At 46.0% G+C, this 21,014-nt stretch overlaps 1 protein-coding gene across 12 annotated transcripts in view; it reads left to right on the top strand.

Moving 5' to 3' along the window:
* Positions 1–21,014, top strand: part of Slc23a2 (solute carrier family 23 member 2) — a 157,944-nt gene that overhangs the window by 114,818 nt on the left and 22,112 nt on the right. For 4 of the 12 annotated variants that reach the window (XM_087654000.1, XM_087654002.1, NM_017316.2 and 1 more), the window contains 6 exon segments: positions 2,082–2,180; positions 4,980–5,096; positions 7,120–7,277; positions 18,275–18,363; positions 19,290–19,354; positions 20,773–20,954. In XM_087654000.1, coding sequence (XP_087510126.1) covers positions 2,082–2,180; positions 4,980–5,096; positions 7,120–7,277; positions 18,275–18,363; positions 19,290–19,354; positions 20,773–20,954 — 710 coding nt within the window. 12 annotated transcript variants of the gene reach the window in all.

Raw genomic sequence — 21,014 nt, 5'->3', positions numbered from 1 at the left:
CTGAGGGGGTTTGCAGCTCCATAGGAAGAACAACATCAACCAGCCAGAGCCCCCAGAGCTCCCAGGGACTAAACCACCAACCACAGAGTACACATGGAGTGATCCATGGCTCCAGCTGCATATGCAGAGGATGGTCTTGTTGGACATCAATGGGAGGAGAGGACCTTGGTCCGGTGAAGGGGAATGCCAGGGTGGGGAGGCATGAGGGAGTGGGTAAGTGGCTGGGGGAGTACCCTCCTCATGGAGATGGGGTACAAGGATGGGATAGGGAGTTTCCGGAGGAGAAACTGGGAAGGGGAATAATATTTGAAATGTAGATAAAGAAAATATCCAATAAAAAAGTGAAAACAAATTGTTGATTCAGTCCCCCTTTCTCACACACACACACACACACACACACACACACACACACACACACACACACACACACGTTCTCTTAGACTGTCATCGACGTTTTATGTTTTGTGTTCTATGTCACAGTGCTGGAATTTAAACTGTGTTTTTATCTTTTGCTAATCTGCTTTGTTGGTGTGGTTGTGGCATTTGAGATAGGGTCTCACTCTGTAGATCTCCTCCAGCTGGAGTTATTAATATAAGATGTTTGTGAGCTCCCATGTGGATGCTGGGAATTAAACCTTGGTCCTCTGCAGCCACTGTTTTTAATCATTGAACTATCCCTCTAATTTCTATATATGGAGTTTTTATTACGATGATATACTTCTAACCAATACAATCTGTACTAATTAATTTCTCTCTCTCTCTCTCTCTCTCTCTCTCTCTCTCTCTCTCTCTCTCTCTCTCTCTCTCTCTCTTTTCTCTTTTTTTCGGAGCTGGGGACCGAACCCAGGGCCTTGCGCTTGCTAGGCAAGTGTTCTACCACTGAGCTAAATCCCCAACCCCTCTCTCTCTCTTCTTAAACATGATCTCCATCTCACTCTGTAGCTCTGGTTGGCTTCTAATCTGTGTTTTTAAACAAGTATTTGGATCCTTGTACAGTGGCATCACCCATAGTGCCAGCATAGGGGGCTGAAGCAGGAATACTGTGAGCTTTAGGACAGTCCCCAAAAAACAAGCAAAATGTAGTTCTCCTGTTTCCACGTACAGCTAAGTTATAGGTGGTTTTCCTGGATGTTACATATTCCAAGTAAGACTCACTCTCCTGGGACTAGAAAGATGGCCGAGCAGTTAAGAGCAGATGTTTCTTAGATGCCCAAGTTCAGTGTCCAGTAGTACCCAAGCTGGGTTAGGCAGATCATAACTACCTGCAACTTGAGATTCAGGGGATCTGATGCCCTCTTCTGGTCCCCCAGGCACCCACTAACTTATATACACATACATGTCCATTTTTCTTAATAGTACCTGAGTATAACTGGTTTGTGACTACTTATTGTTACACATAAAAGGTGCTTGCTTTCTTGGGGTTAAAACCTCTTTTGTTTTCAGTATTGCATCTTTAGAAGAGATCCCTAGGAATGGAACCATTTGATTAATGAATGAAAATACTTTGTTTCTTGTTTCTAACTGAAGAATGCACAGCATAGGCTAGACCTCCTTTGAGTAGATTCCAAGATGGGTCCGTTCTCCTGCTTCCCAGTGACCTAAGCAGCTGCACACAGCAGGCTGCTTAGTTAGTCTTCTGACTACAACCCTTCCTCTTTCTGGAGCAGACAGGCAGTAACCTTGGATCCTGAGGAAGTGATCTTAACCAAAGCAGCTTAGACACTACCACTCAGCAGAAGCCTGGTCACCTGCATTGCAACACTGGCTTATCAGTCACTTCCCTTGCCCTGAAGGGTGTTGGGGAATCCTATGGCTAGAAGTTTCTTTGGAATGTTCCATTTCTGTCTTTCCTGGGGGACTATGCCTCACCCAGCTCCACCCTATGAGAAACTCTACACTTCTCCATTTAAAATAGCCTATACACATCAGATTCATTTAAGGAAACAAATCTTGCCACTGTGATATATAATATGTAGTTTGGGGCTCTCAAGAATTATGGGAGATCATTTGGAAAAACCATATTTCCCTACAGCAGAACGGCAACTGCTGAAACACCCTCTCACTGCAGCCCTTCTCTTCAGGTGGTGATCAATGGTGGGGCCACGTCCAGTGGAGAACAGGACAATGAAGACACTGAGCTCATGGCCATCTACACCACAGAGAATGGCATTGCAGAGAAGGTACTCATGCTCACCCCTTCCTACTGCACGACTGCTTCTGGAGAACCAGGGGCTCTCTGGTTTGGGACACCATGCCTTCTTGGGGGTAGGGTGTCTGTTTGTTTTGTAACGGAAGAGTCATAATTACTAGGTTTTAATTGTCTTAGTAACAATTAAGGTTAAAAGCTCTTAAGAATCATTATCTAGATGTTTGTAAAAGCCTTGGCCAGAATATTTGAGGACGGTGGTGTTACAAGCCTCAGGGCCAGACAGCAGGTCTGGTCACAGAGGAGACACAGATGCTAAGGAGATTATCATGACTCTCTGGGTACCAGCTTTCACCTATTCAATAGGAATAAAATAAAGGTGAGTCTACCTAAGGTGGATGGTATCTGAAACCCAGAACTTTCAGCTACTAATGTGGCGTTCCAAAGCATGCATGTATGTATGTGAGTGAGTGATTATAGAGGTCTGCTTGTATTTTCATATACACACATATGCATATGTACATGATACATACATTGTATGTATGCTTGTTCATTGTTTTTTAAATAAAATTTGAGTGACCATGTTTTGTATACTTTTGTATTTTGCATGACTATGATGAAATGAAGTAAAGAGAGTTCTATTTTGGCTTAAAGGGTCTGGAAGGAGAAGATAGGCAACCCTCGTGGGAATTGCCCCATAGTGTCTCATGGCACATCAAAGCAAATGCTCACATCCTGACCCAGAAATCAGAAAGGGGGCAGGGACAAGCAGGGTCCCACAGTGCATTTCAAGAGCTCAGATCTTTGTGTCTGTGCCTTTTTTGGGGGTGGAAGTTGGGGGCTAAACTGGCCTTTGTTTATAGTCCTCTACCCCAGCTTCTAGAGTGTTACCTAAAATCTATCTCTTAAAGGTCCATGATATATTAGGCTGTTGCCACTCTTGATGAAGCCTTTAACACATGGGCATTCATTAGGCCAACTGCAGCATATACTAAGGAAGGAGTTATTTTGTCCTTGGCTTTATTCCTTTGTGTAAGATGTATGACTGTGTTGAATTTGTATGGTGAGCCCAGTATGTTGTTAGTGCTGTCTGTAGAAGTGTCTGAGGAATTGCAGTTGGATTCAGTTATTCTTTAATGATTCATAGAATCCATTCAGTTCTCATCCTTGCAGTCGTGTATAGAGAGAGGCTGCAGGTTAAAATCCTGGTTGGAAAATTATAAATAGCTGAGTTAGAGAGACACCAAGCACAGGCTTCTCGACACCTTTCCCCTGGTGCAGGCAGGTAGGTAATGTTGTAATTCTTCCACATCAATCTATGAGAGTTCTCGTGAAATATTGCCAACTAGCTCAGGTGAGCTTTGGCCTGCAAGTTTTATCAGGAACCAGCCTCTTAGGTATGGCTGGCCACCATGCAGCTGAATTTAGATTTTGAGTTTCTCAGAGAACAGGTGACCCAAGGATCCTGCTATAGCTGGGGTTGATTGTTGTGTAAGCCTTAAACTTTAGAGGAAGAAGAGAAGTAATATTATTTTTAAAACCCAAGAACAAAAGCAAAGCACATGGGAGCTGGTGCCAGGTAAGGCCAGACCTTCTTTGGGAAGGCGAGAAAGCCCAAGCAGCTGGCCTGCTGAGCCAATCCTTTCCTAGTCTCTCATGCACCGTGCAGTTTCTCGGTCATTTCTACTACTGCAGTCTTTGACAGACACAGCGCCATTTGGCACTGCAAGCCTGCTAACGTCTGCTGCTGGACCAGAGGCAAATGTTTGTTCTGTAATTTGTGTCAAGTGTAGCTTCATTAGACTGTACCTTCTACCTGTAGACAATGAGGCAGAATTCCAGTATGTTTGTGGAAAGGGATTTAACCCCCAAGACAGTGTTCCCCTTTCAAGGAAAACTAGGCAAGAGCATATTGAGTCAATGGCTCACTGTGGGCTAGATCCATCAGACACGGACTCCAGGGGCACAGTATTATTTCTACCCATATTTTGTGGAACATTTTCATTTTGTTTTCTATTATTTTGTTTGCTAGGTTAGAAAATACTTTTAAAAGTACATATTGTGTTAGTTACTTTCTAATTAATGTGGTAAAATACTGTGACAAAAGTATTTGTGAAGGTCATGGTTCATGACCATCACTTCAGGGAGCGAGGCAGCAGGCAGGCAGCTGAATGCAAATCTAAAACCACAAACAGGAAGCAGAGAAGCCTGTACCCAGTGACGCACTTCCTTCAGCAAAGCCATGCCTCCTAATCTTCCCCAAACAGCCACTAACTGGAAACCAGGTATTCAAATGTCTGAGATTACAGGGGACCTCTCATTCCAACCACCAGAGATATATGCACCTCAGATTCTAAGAAATGCAATCAATTATTTGCAGTCTTAGAAACTAGAGCAGTTTTAAGACTCAATGGAAAGAAAGATGATGGTTTCTTCAAGCCATCTGTTTAGCTGATGTCAAGGCTGAATAATTGCTAGGCTGAGTTAGTTATTTTGGTGATCTTCACCTTTGAAAGCATGGAATACTTAACATTTTAAAGATCTTTACTGCCACATAAAGTATTACAATTTTTTAAAAAATAAATACAGGTGAAACCAAGATTTAAGTCATTAGGCTTGGGCAGAGGCTCTAGTCAGGGTTAGTGCTCTTGGGAATGAGGCAATATCATGGGAGTCAGAGCCCTCATTCTGAGAATTATCTCTTTGAGGTAATCAAAGGACAGAATGGCTGCCCCAGCAGAAGGTGGTTCTAGGCAGTGGAGGGCTGTGCTAAGTCAGATAGAGCTAATAGCCATTCCAGGAGTGACTAACCCCTTTCTCCTCCCAACTGCAGAGCTCTCTCGCAGAGACCCTGGACAGCACTGGGAGCCTGGATCCCCAGAGGTCAGATATGATCTACACTATAGAAGACGTTCCTCCCTGGTACTTATGCATATTCCTGGGGTTGCAGGTAAGATGATTCTTCCGGGGTGGTGGCCTCTGGCCTAGAGCTTGTACCGTCTACTGGCCAAATTTTCAAGATAGTCTACGTTTATTTTTTATTTTATTGTTTTTAGTTCTATGTATTATGTGTGGGTAGGAATGTGACTACAGGTGGCTGTGGAGGCCATAGGTGTTGGAGTCTCACTGCCTGATGGCGGTTCTGGGAACTGAACTCGTTTCCTGCAAGAACAATACATGGGTTTAAACTGCTGAGCCATCTCTCTAGTCCCCAAGATTTACTTTAACTAAGATTTATTTTAACTGAGATTTATTATAAATGTATTTTCTAAGAATGGTGTATAAGAATTTTCAACATTAGTCTCAGAACAGCAGGACGAAGAGAGAACTGGGAAGTAAATGCTCAGGGAATGAGAGAAGATGGTGGGAGGGCAGGGCTGTGGCTGCAGGGAAGCTGGAGCAGGAGAAACAGAAAGGGGTCGCTAGCTTTGACCTCCCACCCCAACCTTAGCATCCACAGTCATGGCTAGTATGGTGGCCAGGGAGTGAGGGGAGGCTTCATTGTCTTTAGAGGAAGGGAAGTTTGCTGCCTCCCAGCTGTAGTTTACCCTAGCTTCTAGCCAGAGCAGGAGGCTGGCAATGGACAGGTCTACTGTGGTGTTAGCACTTCCCCCTCAGTACTCTTGTCCTGTTCACAGGACAAAGTGACTTTGGAGAATTGTGAGGGCACTCGCTCCTTACTGGTCTCACTACCTGGCTTCTGACCCCTTTGTTGGGTTTGGACCCTGTTTCAAGGTCTGAATTTCTACACTTCCTTGCTCGTTTGTGTGATCAGCTCCCTTCAGGTTTCTGAGGTGTGGAAAGTCAGTCTCTTGCTCAGGCCCATGCTTACTTGCAGCTGAACTGTGCCTGGCCCACCCTGGCTGGTTGGGCCTTCCTCCCTATCGGACAGCCGGAGGGCTGAGTGGGCTTGGTGAATAACTTAACCTAGGTCAGGTGCCCTGGACCTAATATAAGCACAGCTTCCAGATCTTTCTGTTACAGATGTTTCTGTGATAGTCAAACAGGAGTGACAGCTCTTTTGCCTCCTGTTCTTAACAACACACAGTACATTGTGCACGGCATTGAAGAGTTCTGAACAGAAGACACCTGTACCTTTGAGCAGTAGTCAGTGTGCTTCTCTGACTTGGGGCAGAAATAGGAAGCTGTGGGGACGAAAAGAGGAAGTTCACAGAACAGAAATAAAGAGCTAGAAAATTGGGGGGAGGAAGGGAAATGAATTGTGAGTGCTGGGGCTGTCTTCAGGGGCCATGGGAGGGAGTATGTGGTACTTAGAAGGAGAGTGAATATCTACCGGAGGCAGCTAGACCATGGAGCAAGGAAGAAAATTCCCTTTGCTATGAAATCATTATGGTATAATCCCCAGACCTGAGAGGGCTAAAGAAATGAAGGAAGCCCACAGACTGGTATCTTAGGAATACAGATGTAACATGTGAGCATCTCAGCTGGGTTTGGTGCACTCCTGTTATCCCTGGACAGCAGGAGGCTGAAGCAGGAAGATTGTGGGTTTGAGATCAGTTTGGGCCATATAGTCAGTTTAGCACACTGTGGATTCCAAAGTGATAGCCTAACTCCATAAAACAACCAAACAAGACCTTATCAAATCAAGCCTGAGGGCATGCCCAACAAGGGTCTCTTTCAAGATTGCAAGAGTTACTCAGCACAATGTACTTAGCATGTTGGACAAGTGTAATTGGGGAAAAAGTAGGTATCTCTAGTAGAAATATCTAAACTTGTGTTGAGAACTTCCTTTGTGCTGATATGAACTTATGTCAATGATGCCATAGGACATAGGTAATAGGGAAAGGAATGTTACAAAATGGCCAGACATGTGATCAGAATGGGTAACTCATAACTAGAGGTTCTTCATGTGGTCTGTATGTCTTAAAGACACCACCAGGGCACCAGTGTTAGGGGAAAATCAAGCAAAAGCAAGGGCAGGTTTACCTTTCCCCTTGTCTCTCCTCGAGCAGCACTACCTGACGTGTTTCAGTGGCACAATCGCAGTGCCCTTTTTGCTGGCTGATGCCATGTGCGTGGGGGATGACCAGTGGGCCACCAGCCAGCTCATCGGGACCATTTTCTTCTGCGTGGGAATCACTACATTGCTGCAGACAACATTTGGATGCAGGTGAGACAGGGGTACTGTGGGATTTTTACACCCCAGTAAGGTACTGAGAAGGATGGGCCCTTTGCTCAGGGCTACTGGACAGATCAGTTGATGTTACAGCATATCCTAGTGGCCACTGGTCTCAGCCCACCTTTACAAGGTGTCTCTGGCCCCATATTTCCTCTCTTCATAAAGAGAACTACCTGTTGTACAAGCTGGGAAAATAGCCTTTTTATTTCTGTGGGTGGCTGGAAGGCACTACTGGTCCCTGGCATGCCTTCTGGTCCTCTACTGTAAGTCAGACCCAGTCTCTTTGACCTAGTTTCCATTTGGTCTCTTGCACTGAGACTCTGCACTCGGTGCACTCCCTAACCCCTGACCTCTACCACTCCCCTCCTTGGGCTACCCAGGTTGCATTCTTCCTGGTGTACAGCTTCTGTCCTCTCTGCCTTTCCCAGGTTTCCACCTGAGCCTCTGAGCCCCGCCCTACTGCATGTCCCAGTGGCCCACCCGTACAGCACACATGCACATCCTCACCCAACTTGTTCCCCTCCGGAGTTTCCTGAAATACTCTGTTCTCCCCTGAATTTCTATACATGTGTTTATGTGCTTGGATTCAGTCTTCTAATGTGTCTTGCTCTTCTGTCTTTGCCCCACTTTCTCGGGGTGCTCTTTTTGGTGCTAGCACTTTGGCTTGTTTACCTTTGCATCCATAGCCCCAGTAACAGTAAAAGCCGGCCTCTTCTTCTTTTTCAGTCAGCCCTATTCAGAGCACAGCTTCCTCCCTGTCCAGGCTCTGCTGATTACTCTCAGAGTAAAGTCTGTGGATCTCTCTTTCTCCTTGCAGACAGTACAAGAGGGGCTTGCTTTTCCCTGCTAGGAAGAGGTAGCAAGAGGGACTGTGAATAGCAGGCAGCTGCGACCTGGAGTCTGATGTGCCAGAATCCTCAGGACTCTGAAGGGCTACCTCACCAGAGGACAGTGGGCAGCTGGGGTGTCTGGTTGCAGTAGAGATGGAGTGGGAAGGCGAATGGCAGTTGCCTTGCAGATCTGCTGGCGGAGAGAAGCTGTTTGTCCCGTTGGCAATGGCTGTCAAGATGTTGGTTCTTAGATTCCCACTAGATAGACTGCAGCCACTCTACTGAACAGAAGGGTCAGAGGGTGTTCTCATCAGGGGCCCAGAGGAGAGGAGTAAGTATGCCACTGATATACTAGGGAAGGAGATAAACCCAGGCCTTTCACAGAACATTCAAGCCAGGCAGTAAATGTGGCAGGAATGACGTTGGTATTTGGTGTTGATATTCAAGGCTCTGGATCACAGATCTGGATTGGGTAGCACTTCTTTTGCTGGCTTTACATTGTACACAGGCACACTGGGAAGACATTTTTCCTAAGTACCTGGTGCTGCCTATAGTTGTTACAGGTGCTAACATGGGAGAGGCGGAAGGGGCTCCTGCTTATGGCTGCATCTGCCTGTGTAAGCTGCATTCCCAGGTCATGCCAAAGGCCTGGCTAGGTGACTGCTGAACCTGTTGGGCAGACTTACATAAGATGACATAGCAAGTTGACCTCAGGGACTTCAGGCAAGTAAGTACTCTTGGTCTTGAGGGCACCCTTTTTAAAGGCATCAGGCATTAGCCTGTGGAGAACAGTGTTAGTCAGTGCAGTTCATTGGCCTCTCCTTTCCCACAAAGAGCAGCCAGTCAAGAAAGACCTAGAGAGGGTGCTGCCACCTGCCCACTCAAGAGCTGGAAATAAGGAGCTGTGTGTCGGTATGGGGTGTCTGCAGTCTGCTCACGGGGATCTGTGCAGTCTGCTCACAAGCTTTACATGTGGGCAGCACATCCTTCTTCACCATGTGTGGCCACATGCTTGCTTGGTTCTTTATTACTAGGCCAACATCCCATCTAAGAAGCAGGCAGTGAGTGCACACTGTCTAGGAGAGTGGGTGCTATGGTATCATGCTGGACCTGGGATGTGGGATTCTGTGGCTCTTGAGTCCTGGGTGGTATCCAGTCTTGACCTTTGAAAAGAGGGGAAGTGCTGACAGCCCCACAGATACCTAGTGACCTATCTGTAGAAGATGCAAGCAGACAGGATCATGCAGATAGGTGATGTCCATGCCCCCGAACATTGTACAGGGTCATGAGAGGCAGGGACACCATGTCTAGGACTTGAGGAGGTGGCAGTAGTAGCAATAGGTCACAGAGACTTGTGATTTTGGCCCAGAAGGGTGAGGAGGTATCTTTCACCTTGGCAGTGGGGGCAGCAGAAGCTAAAAATAGAACAGGATTCCCGTCACCAGACACTAGGGCTTGGCTGAGCAGCAAGGCCCTGGGCTGGTGGCACTGTACCTTGAAAGCCTTTCGTTTTCAGCATATGACCAAAGAAAAGTATTGGGACACACCTTCTCAGCCTCAGGTCACAGGCAGCTGTGTCCTTGGGAGGGTGAGGGACACTGCCTGCAGTGTTCCTGGGTGACATTATTGCCTGTGTCCTAACCATCTTCTGTAGTCTTGCAGCTTATTGGGCAGCTGTAGTTTGTCACTGCTACATAGTGATGTGGACCATCACCAGGTGCTGAGAATTAGCATCTCAGTTGGCATTTTAAAATGCCCTGGCTAAAGCAAGCAGTTCACACAAAGGAGATACGAGAGTGGACAGATGGGGAGGGGCTGTGCTAGTGTGGGGATGGCGATCCGACCAGTCAGTTAGGCGATGGTAGACAGTCTGTATCATTTTTTTTTTAGGCTTCCCCTCGTAGCAGTGTTTTCATGTTAAACTTTTGTGATTTCTTGACAGATTCTTACTATTTCCCCACTCTGTGGTGGTTTATCTGTGTTGTGTTGTAAGTTCTGTGTTATGTGGTTTTCTGACATTTGTTGACACCCAATGCTTCCATCACACAGGGCAGCTAAGGTGATTGGTTCCTGCCTCTAAGGGGCGGGCCTCGTATTCTCAGGAAGCTAGAGAACAGGGAAAGGAGGGGTGGTCTGTGGCTAGGTCCTCCTCCCTTATTGCAGCCTTGAAAACCAATATTGTCCATAAAGATAGAATTCAGGAAGGTGTTGGCTTTGGATGCCTTTAATTTCAGCTCTTTGGATCAGAGGCAGGTGGATCACTTTAAGTTTGAGGCCAACCTGGTCTATATAGAGCGTTCTAGAGCAGCCAGTGCTGCATAATGAGGCTGGTCTCCAAAAAGAAAGAAACAAAGATGTTGAAACAGACTGAAGGCTGAGCCCAGAGTACTCCTGCTGGGCAGACCTGAGCTCCCCCTTGGTGTATGTGCTGTCCCTGAGCTGGTGCACCCTCCATGGCTATGTCCTCCTTCCCTGCTTTGCAGCCTGAGAGTGCCTCCCTTGTCGCTGGGGACTACCATCTTTCCTGAGGGGGTTGTGAGGCTCACTCCCTAGAGCATGTGTCTGTCGGATGAGCTGATTTCAGGACACCTTTTCCCATTGTCCCTTCTCCCTCCCTGTGCCGCCCCTCCCTGTACTTTCAGTTCTATTTCTGGGCTCCTTTGATGGAGATGCGACAGTTCTCTGGTTACTTGCTTGTTAGTTTTAGTTACCCCTTTAACTTGTTCTAAGATCTGGTACCAAACCCTTTAAAATCTCCCTCTCACTGGGATAGGATTTTTCAGATTCTCCCTAACCCACAGCCACCAGCCTGCAGTAGTCACAGTCAGAGGCCCCCACCTCTGCGAAGATATCCTGAGTTAGTGTGGAGGAAGGGTCTCTGAAACCCATGCTTCTCTGCCTCACAGATTTTTCTCATAGTTGTTTCTAGAGGAGAACCCCACTGACTTTAGAGGACCCCCCCCCAATCCTGCTGCAGGAGCCTCACTTACTCTGTCATCCTCAATACTGTAAGGGGCCCCTCGTGGTCAGGCACAAATCTGCTTAAACACATAGCAGATTTCTTTGCTGAGAGCCACTGACACTAGTTTAAGTATCTTGTTTCTGATTAACCACTGCCTATAGGAGAAAGTCTCCTACTTTCTATCTTATTAGCTTCTTGTGGCCGTGTGTGTGTGTGTGTGTGTGTGTGTGTGTGTGTGTGTGTGTGTGTGTAGTATAAATGTAAGGGGTTGGAGTGTGTGTGTGGAGGGGGTCTTCTCAACTGGAATACCCCCTTATGGCAGTACACTTTCCAGGTCTTACTTTGAACCCATATTATCAGAGTGCAGAGAGGTCATTTTAGGGAGATTGAAAAATTCCCCATGTTTCTTCATCCCTGAGGAGTTTTTGTGTTTGTTTTAGTGTTTGTGAACTAGTTGGAAAGTTGCAGATAGTGTGATGTTCCACTCCAAATGTCCTAGGGATGATAGTCTCTGAGTAACCACAATGCCAGTTATCAACAAGAAAATAATTATCCCATCATATCATCTAGTATGCAGTCTACATTTAATTTCCCCAGTTGTCCCTAAAAGATGTGTTATAGCTGTTCCCCAAGCTTCTCCAAGCCGTGGTCCAATTAAGCTCACACAGTGCTTTTGCTTGCTGTCTCTCATCTTTTTAAAGTCTAGGCCGGGTGTCATGGACTCACGGTCCCAGGTTGTCTGGATGTGTTGTCACGGTGCTGTTTAATTTGCTGCACAGAATCTTACCTGTAAACTGGAAGATAAGGCCAGAAATGTGGATGATTCAGTGTGAGCATTTCACCAAAATTACCAATTGGTGATACCACGACTTTTGTATTCCGCAGTGCCAAGCAGCACATAATAGCTGGTTGCAGAGTTCCCCACAAATAAAATTTACTGCCTACTTCACCAAGAAAGCGTCTTAGTGTAGTGAAATGAAAGGCCAGTGCAAACCTAGAAGGAAATGACCTTGAAAGACATCATTTCTAGTTAGCCTCACTGGGGCTATCCTTAGTGGCTTGGACCACTTAGTAGCCAGGAGACTTCCACCAGACTGCTTAGCTTCTCAAAGACTATTTCCTCAGATGTAAAATAATGTGTAGCATGTTAATGAGTGCCTGCACATGCTGGCTGTGAGCTGTCATTATTACCTGGACTCTGGAAGGGAAGTGGAAGTCTGGAGTAGCAGGTCCCTGATGAGTGTTACAAGACTGCGTGTACATCCTGGTCACACAGGCAGCATCCTGACTCGGATGGGGAAAAGGCTATTAGAAAACAGCAGTGGTCATTTGACCCGGATCCTCCCGCCTCCATCGTGTGTTTCCTGTGGTGGGGATGCCAGCCCTGCTTCCTGAGACTGCTCTTCACTGTTGTTCTTTAAGTCTTCAAGGTGCCAGAGACTTAAAGACTGCCTGATGCTTTGCTATGTGTAGATTTAATGAATTTTGTTCCCGATACACTTTTCGGGGGGGAGGATTTTTAAAAATAGGGCTTCTCTGTGTTGCCTTGGCTGTCCTGAAACTAGCTCTATGGACTAGGTTGGCCTTGAACTCACCAAGATCCATGTGTCTCTGTCTTGTGAGTGCTGGAATCAAAGGCAGGCCACATCACCATCTGTCTTCTCTACACCTCTTTTTATTTGACTATCAGACCCTGCTGGCCTGGTGCATTCCCCATGCCACTGGTTACCCATTCATTCCTCCATGCTTCTCATCTCTAGGCTGGTGGCTGACGAGTCCTCACCCAATGTCAGGAGGAAGGAAGGAAGCTCCTTCCTCTCTGTACAACTTTGAGACTGTTGTTCAGCATCAGTTATCTTCCCTGTACTCCCTCAAAGAACTGATAGACGTGCTTTCAAAGTAGTCCTGTGCTAGGTGTGGTAGTACTTACCTTTAAGGCAGATAGATCTTTGTGAGTTTAAAGACAGCCTGGTTAACATGGTGATTTATATAGGACAGACAAGGCGACATCATGAGACCCTGTCTCAAAAATAGATTAAATAAATAAATACCCATTATCTAATGAGTAATTGCATTAACACCTCATTGTATTAACGTACAGAAAAAGCACCTTTTCTAAGATGTGCAGTCACACAACCAGCTTCGCAGTCAGCAGATAGAGAACCATGCCACATCATGCAGCCGTGCACTTGGCTTCATTTTATGCCAACAGAGAAGTTTGCAAAGGAGATTATCCAAAGGAAAAGGTGATCTGATATGGTAAAAAATGTCCAAGAGGGGCTGGTTGGCCTGGGGGTATTATCTTCCTGATTCTCTCCTCCCCCCTTCTGCCTAATCTCACCTGGTTACTTACTGCACATAAGGCTAAGAACAGTGAGCCCACACAGTGTCTAGACCTCTGGTCCTCACTACCATTCTTTAGGATAATGGACGAGTTAGTGTTCTCTGAGCAAGTGGCTGGCGTAGAGTTGGGCCTGGGAGGACAAGGGACCTCTCATACTGGAAAGGTGTGTTCAAAGAATGACAGGATGAGTGCAGGTCCCTTCACAGGAAACAGGAGCCAACAGGCTGTTCTGCACAGGTTTGGACAATTCAGTTATCAAGAACATGCATAGTAGTAAGTTATAAAATTTGAGTAAAAGAATTGTGTGCCTGCAGTGATGTTCAGGAAAGAAAGATGGAGATCCAGTGAAGAAACCGAGACTCTTCTTTACAAAGGATGTCAACTATAAACATAGATGAAAACCCAGGAGCACAGCCTGGACTACATAGCAAGATTATGGTTCAAAATATTATTGACTGATTAATTACTAGAGGATCACAACATCTAAACCTCATTCTAGAATTTAAAGTTAGTGGTAATATTAGACAGTTGACGAATCACCCCAGAAAACGTCACATGATGAAATGAGTCACCCACCTTAAATAAGCACCTTCACCTAGTAGGACATCTTGATGGATGGGTTCCAGTGTGACAAGTAGTTATTGAGAGGTCTCCTTATCGGGATGCTCAGCTTGTGGGATGCAGACTTGGATTGTACTGGGTGTGGGAACTTTAAATACTTGAGAAAGAATAAGAGAAATATAGTTATGCCCGAATACTAGATTACAGTACTGTTATTTTTCTTGGAAACATCGACAGTTCTAATTGCTGCTCAAGTGTTTGGATGAAGTATTTTTGGTATGACCAATGAGAAAACAGCTCCAAAGTGTTACTAATTTACAGAAGTTCTCTTCGGCACATTGCTCTGCATTCCGTCACAGTCGTCCGGTCTCTGTTCATGGTGGTTGTTTGATTCAGTTAGGAAGCCAAGTCGAAGTCCCTTAGGGATTACTGTCTTTACATTGCTCTGCAGACCAGATTCCAGCCAGAGTTCATTTGGAGTGAAAGATTTTGCACCAGGTTTGGTTGTCATCTATGCTGAGGAAGCACAGACTACACTATAGTGAGGAATTCTGTCTAACAAATACGCCGTGCGACTTCATGGTGCTTCTGCAGGACATGGGGCCTTTTGACCTGACCAGTCAGAGACCAATCTCCTGCCATAGAGATTGCAGAGTTCCTGAAATTTGTTGTGCTTACTTTTCTGCTCTCAACCCAAACAACGTCCTACACAGGCTGGCATTTTAAATCAATATATGAGGAAAGCCTAACTTCTTAATTTTAATCTAACAAAATTTCTTTCCATGTTTGTAAATAGCCCCTTAAATTCTTTACTGTTGGTCCTGGGAATAAGATTGTGAACAAAAGGGCTATACCTTTCTGTCAGGGAGTTGTAGCTTCAGAACAAGATGAGCAGGCCAGTATAGAGGGGGAGCCATTAGAGGCTAAAAGGCTAGCAGGTCCTGGCCCTCGATGGCTTGCCACCAGAGTCAACACCAAAGGACTTGGAAGTTGGTCAGGTAAGGACCACACCTAGAGCTGTGGCACAGCCTGTTCCAGTCTGAGCAGTGGCAGTCACTGTCCGTTTCCCTCAAAATGATCCTTTCAGAACTTAATCCCCTGAGCATTTTTCTTTTTGCCTACAGGTGCCACTGGTCCCCTTTCACCTTCAATGTGTCCCTCTTTGGGACTTCCCTGACGTTGAGTATCTGTGTTCTTGGGGGTGGGGGATCCCGTTTGCACCTCTTCTTTATGCCTGGGCCTCTCAGCATGTGGCATAGTGCTTTGCAATCTTAAGACAGCCTTATTCGTGACAGAGCTCCACAGCATGTCCCTTGATTGCATTGGAAGTCTTCCTAGTGCTGACTATTGTCTCCTTCCCACAGCAGAAGCTCCTCAGGACCCTGGAAGCGTTCATTGCTTTTAGTTATGTTTGTGTCAGGCAGCGGTTGCCTTGTTATCAGATGTCAGAATTATTATCCTCTCCTCTAGAGCAGTGGTCTTAAGCTTCCTTACGCCACAACAGTGCTATTATAGGAAACTTGTGAATATCTAAAAGGTGCTGCTGTTGTTTCCAAGTTCCGAGGCTGATATACTTAAGGACAGAGACCAACCAGATGTTGTCCTTTTTTTCTAGAGATGTTATGCCCATGATTTAGCTTTGCAACATAAACTCTAATTGGTAGGATGAACGCTTCTCTTTGATGAGTAGCGTGTTTATTGTAATTAGTTTCTAGATTAACTCTCAAGGTCATTGTATAGTGGAAGGATTGAGAGAATCCTCAACAGCTTGCTTCGCTGATTTACTGGATTTCTCAAATCGGAAATAATCAGATATTTATTTTACAACTTATATCAGTAGCAAAATGTCAGTTACAAAGTAGCAATGAAATAATGTTAGGTTTAGGGGTCACCGCAACATGAGGGCCTGTATTAAAGGGTTGCCTTAGGTGACCTCTGTGAAGGGGCTATTTGTATCCCCTCCCAAAAGTGGTTGAGGCCCATAGGTTTGAAAACTGCTGATTTAACACAAGGAGGTTGGGGGCTTGAGGGAGTTTAAGGCTCGCTCAGCTGCACCTTGAAGTAATGGATCAAAAATGCAAATTTGGGGCTGGAAAAGACGGCTTGGCAGTTAAGAGTGCATGCTGCTCTCACATAGGACCCGGGTTCAGCTTCTGCCCCAGGTTAGGTTCATAACCACTTGTACCTCAGCTCCAGGGGATCCTATGTCCTCCTCTGGCATACTTTCACACAGACACATAAATAAAAATAAAATACTTTTAAAGATGCTGAGTCGGTATCACCAGCCCAGAATCAGAAGCTGTGCTGTAGACGGACGAACAGCACATCCCTGGGAAATACTCCACCTACCGACCAGGGATGGTCCTGTCAGCTGTCAGCCATCCACGTGCTCCTGTAGCACTTGCCAAGACCTCAAGTCATGTGTCTGACTTGAAATGATGAGACTGCAAGGCCAGCATGAGGGTCTGATAGTCCATCTTAGGAGACCTCATTGTCACCTGTCACCTGCTCAGGACACCAGAGTCCCAGTCAACACTCTGCCTCACTGTTACACAAAATGCTCACCGTAGCACCAACATCAGGTTCAGATTGAGGTTTAATGTGCGAGTAGAGCTCAGCGTCAGCCTTGACTTCTGTCACTTGCCAGGAAGAGCCAATGGATGCAATGATCAAGATTTCCAAGTGCAGCGGGCCTGGCACGTACCTTTAACCCCAGCACTCAGGAGACAGCGGCAGCCAGATCTCAGAGTTAGAGGCCATCCTGCTCTATGTAGTGAGTTCTAGGACACGCAGGACTATGTTGGAAGGACAACCTCCCAAAGAATATGAGTATGAACACATATATGTGCGCACACACACACACACACACACACACACACACACACACACATTCAATTCAACGTTTGTGTTATAGTACCCTATGATGCCTTATTTGAAGTCTGAAAATGGTAAAATGGTGTTATTTGTACTGTTCAAGATGTCATCCATTCTTAATGGCACAGTGACATCTTTATCCTTACAATATATTTCTAAATTTTCGTGTGAGGAATTTCTGTAAGTCATGGCTCCAGGGGATCCAAAGGGAATTTCCCTTTGTTGTACATCTCCACTAAAAAGGACCGTCACATTTAGTGGCACTGTGCTCCAGACCCCTCTAAGCTGGTAACTATAACCATGTGGTCAGCGGAAACCATGTGGTCAGTGGAGGGTGTGCCTGGCTATACTTGTGAGGCCCATCTCCATCTTGCAGTCCACATCCTACCTGCTCTTACTAAGGTCACTGTAGTTGAAATGGCCAGGAGGGTGTTCTTGACAAAAGAGTGTGTCCGAAAGGAGCATCACACCCGGTTCTGGGACTGCCCGGCAGCCAGCTGTTCTTTGGCCAGGGCTACTTTATTTCTGTGTATTCTTTGTCTCTCTCTGGTACAGAACTTATCAGGAGGCTGCTGGGTCCCTACCTCATGAGCCAGACCACTGGCCAGGCTGCCTGGGCATCTAAGGATGCGTGTTTAGCCTCCTCATTCTGCAGACAGCAGGAGCAAGATTTATACTTTAACTTCAAATACTGTGAAAAATAGTGATTAAGTTCTTACGCTAACTGTTAACTTAGCTGAAACAGTCTAATTTCCAGTAAAAATAGCAAAATCGTTGTGATCTGATTAGGTGCATTCAGTTTGAGAATGTGGGGAGAAAATATAATGGGGAATTTACCAAGTTTCTGAACCCTTTAAAATGTATTAGAATACTTTTAAGTATTTTATATGATTAATCAGAACATTTATTTCTATATATATACTCATAACTTACAACTTCTGAATACATGTAGACTAATATGGTTTTATATTTATCTTATGACTAGAGCAGTCTTTAACTCTCGGAATGAAGTCATGGAATGAGTGAGAATTTGAAACAGGAGGAGGAGGGGAGGAAGGCCCTACACTGGAGATTATTAGGGATCCCATGAGCTCAGCAGGAAAGAAGGAAGCCCAGATCCGCACTGAGTACCTCCACGGGGAGAGGAAGCAGTAGCAGGAACTGACTGGTATTGGGGTGTAGCACTAACTATAGGGGTCCCCTGGAACTGCCCGAGGCCAGGGCAGCAGGAGCAGGAGGTGTGGGAGAGCCTCGTGACTCCAGCTGTGTGCTGTCAGATCTTTGCAGGTTCTTTACAGGTGTGGCTGTGTTACTCATGTGCTGCGTGTCTATGGAAAAGACTGTTAAGCTGTCAAATAGTGAACTACCTCGGTAGTTCCCGATGCCGTGATCATGGTTTTGGTCTCGTTTCTTTTAGGTTACCCCTGTTTCAGGCCAGTGCTTTTGCATTTTTGGCCCCTGCTCGAGCCATCCTGTCTTTAGATAAATGGAAATGTAACACCACAGGTAATTGCAGTTATTTCCACATATGTCCTTGGGGTCCTTTAAAGCAAGTGGAAGGGGGCCTGGACACCTGCCAATAACAGCGTTCCTTCCAGTATTGATCCTAGAGTATACCAGCCCCTAAGCAGCTTAGAAGGCTCAGTCTGTGGACCATGCCTGTTTCTGTCTTTACATCTCCTCTTCATCCCTAACCTTAGGGCAAGCCAGGGCCAGAAATGACCTCATTTCTGTTTGCCAATGAAGCTGATAAGTATGGGGATAGGATGAAATATGTGTGCTGTTTTCCTGCCTCTCTCTTTCAGTGGATTTTATACCTGCCATAGTCACTCTCTCGCTGCATCAGCATCCCTTCTCTGAAACATCTTTGCTTTTTAAGGGTCTGGCTACTGTGGTTTTCTGCAAGTGACTTTCATTCCCCTTCATAGTGACTGCAAAGATCCTTATGGAACCTGATAAACTCAAGGAGATGAGAAAATCAGACTGTGCTCTCAGAGTAGTTTACATTCTGAGATTCTAGGAGCCGAGCTTTCCTGATTTCCTTGTCTTCCCTACTCCTAGGGGTTACTTTGTGACCATCGATTTTGACTTAGGAACTGGAAAAGGCCCTGCTTTATCTAGATTTTTAAAACCTCAGCCCACAGCTTTGCTTTGGGGCGTTTCAGGCAGCAGTTTGCAAAGAGTGGTTTCTGTGAGGCTGGCCGGCACTGGCTGGTAGCACCACTTCAGTCAGCCTTTGAGACACTGAGAAGCTCTGTCAACAAGTACATTTGCTGACTTAGTATTGGGAGTCCATCTCCAAGTATAGGCCCTACTGTCGCAGGCTGAGTTTTAGGAACTGATACTTAGTGCAATGAAGAGGTGGTTATAATAAATATGTACTCTGAAACATCAGTATCACTCCAAGAAAAAATCTCCTTTTTGTTTTTAAGAGATCACAGTTGCCAACGGAACGGCAGAGCTGTTGGAACACATCTGGCACCCCCGGATCCAAGAGGTAAAGGACGAGCACTGGCCACTGGTGTCTTCCTGCCCCTGATGCTGCAGTTGCTTTTATTAAGTTCCTTTTGTTTTCAACTACTGGAGTGCCCATTTCTTTTGTCTGTTGAGCTTCTCGTTGTCAGTCTCCAGGCCTGCCGGCTTGTGTCCCCCAGTGTGATGGCTTAGGCTTGTTGGTGAGAAGAGGTCTGGCTGCTTTGTGCCTGTATGCTGATAGCTTGCTTGTTGCTGTGTTGGAATGCTAGAATCGGCTTGAATGGAGAAAGCTCAGTGTCCCAGGGCTTTGTCTGTCGTGGTGGGGAGGTCATGGTTCAGCTCTTGGCAGCCCGGAAGAGATCAAGGAACACAAGAAGGGACCAGGGCAAGACAGAGTTCCCAGACACACACCTAATGTCTGCTTCCTCCAGTTAGGTCCCATTTCTCAATAATGTTCTCATATTCTGAGCCATCCATTGACTCTTTGTCTCTGGAAGCAGCATGACAGACACACCCAGAGGCGAGCTTTGCTGTGACACAGGCCTCTCAGAACAAGCAAGTGGTTAGTCACTCCTGCTCGTTGAGAGAACTGAAGATAATTTGGGGGACCAAAGTGCCCTTGAGCACAGCTGATTGAAACTGTCCCCAGTTACAGAAAACTAGTTGATGAGTGCATATATTCACAGTGTCACCGTGAAATCTTTAGATTTAGTACAAATGTCACTTTATGTGACAAAGACATTCTTTTAGAATTTTTGTCAGTAATTCTGTGTTTTGAATGTTTTCAGGGGCTTGGTCTTTTAAAGATGTCTATACTGAAGTATCCTGCAGGGCTGGATTGACAGCATGCTCATTTGAGAGCTGACAGCTATCCATCTCACCCTGCAGTGGAGAAAACAGCAGATTTGTCATCAGTCCCATTTCTGCAGTTAATCTTATAGCATTGATGTCATGTTAGTGTCTGGTCCTCAGTTACCCAGCAAGGATGTCATGTTAGTGTCTGGTCCTCAGTTACCCAGCAGTGATGTCATGTTAGTGTCTGGTCCTCAGTTACCCAGCAGTGATGTCATGTTAGTGTCTGGTCCTCAGTTACCAGCAGTGATGTCATGTTAGTGTCTGGTCCTCAGTTACCAGCAGTGATGTCATGTTAGTGTCTGGTCCTCAGTTACCCAGCAGTGATGTCATGTTAGTGTCTGGTCCTCAGTTACCCAGCAGTGATGTCATGTTAGTGTCTGGTCCTCAGTTACCCAGCAGTGATGTCATGTTAAAGTTCTAGTCCTCAGTTAACCTCCATGGAAACCTTGCTTGCAGGGCCCTGGGGAGTATTCCAGCTATTGTGCTGCTATATCATAGAACTTGTTGCCTTGAAGAAATGTCAGTTGCTGCAGATAACATTCTGAGTGTTTGACGTCACTCTCAAACTGCCCTTGTCTGTTTCAGATCCAGGGGGCTATAATCATGTCCTCACTGATAGAAGTGGTCATTGGCCTCCTTGGCCTGCCTGGGGCTCTGCTGAGGTATATTGGACCCTTGACCATCACACCCACCGTGGCCCTCATTGGCCTCTCTGGTTTCCAGGCAGCAGGAGAGCGAGCTGGGAAGCACTGGGGCATTGCCATGCTGTAAGTGTCTAAGAGAACTCCGGGGCTGGGGACAATTTTTACCACTGTGTGGGACAGTCT

Source organism: Rattus norvegicus, chromosome 3, assembly GCF_021556685.1.
Source record: "Rattus norvegicus strain SHRSP/BbbUtx chromosome 3, alternate assembly SHRSP_T2T, whole genome shotgun sequence".
Lineage (NCBI taxonomy): Eukaryota > Metazoa > Chordata > Mammalia > Rodentia > Muridae > Rattus > Rattus norvegicus.
This window is presented reverse-complemented; position numbering and strand designations above follow the sequence as displayed.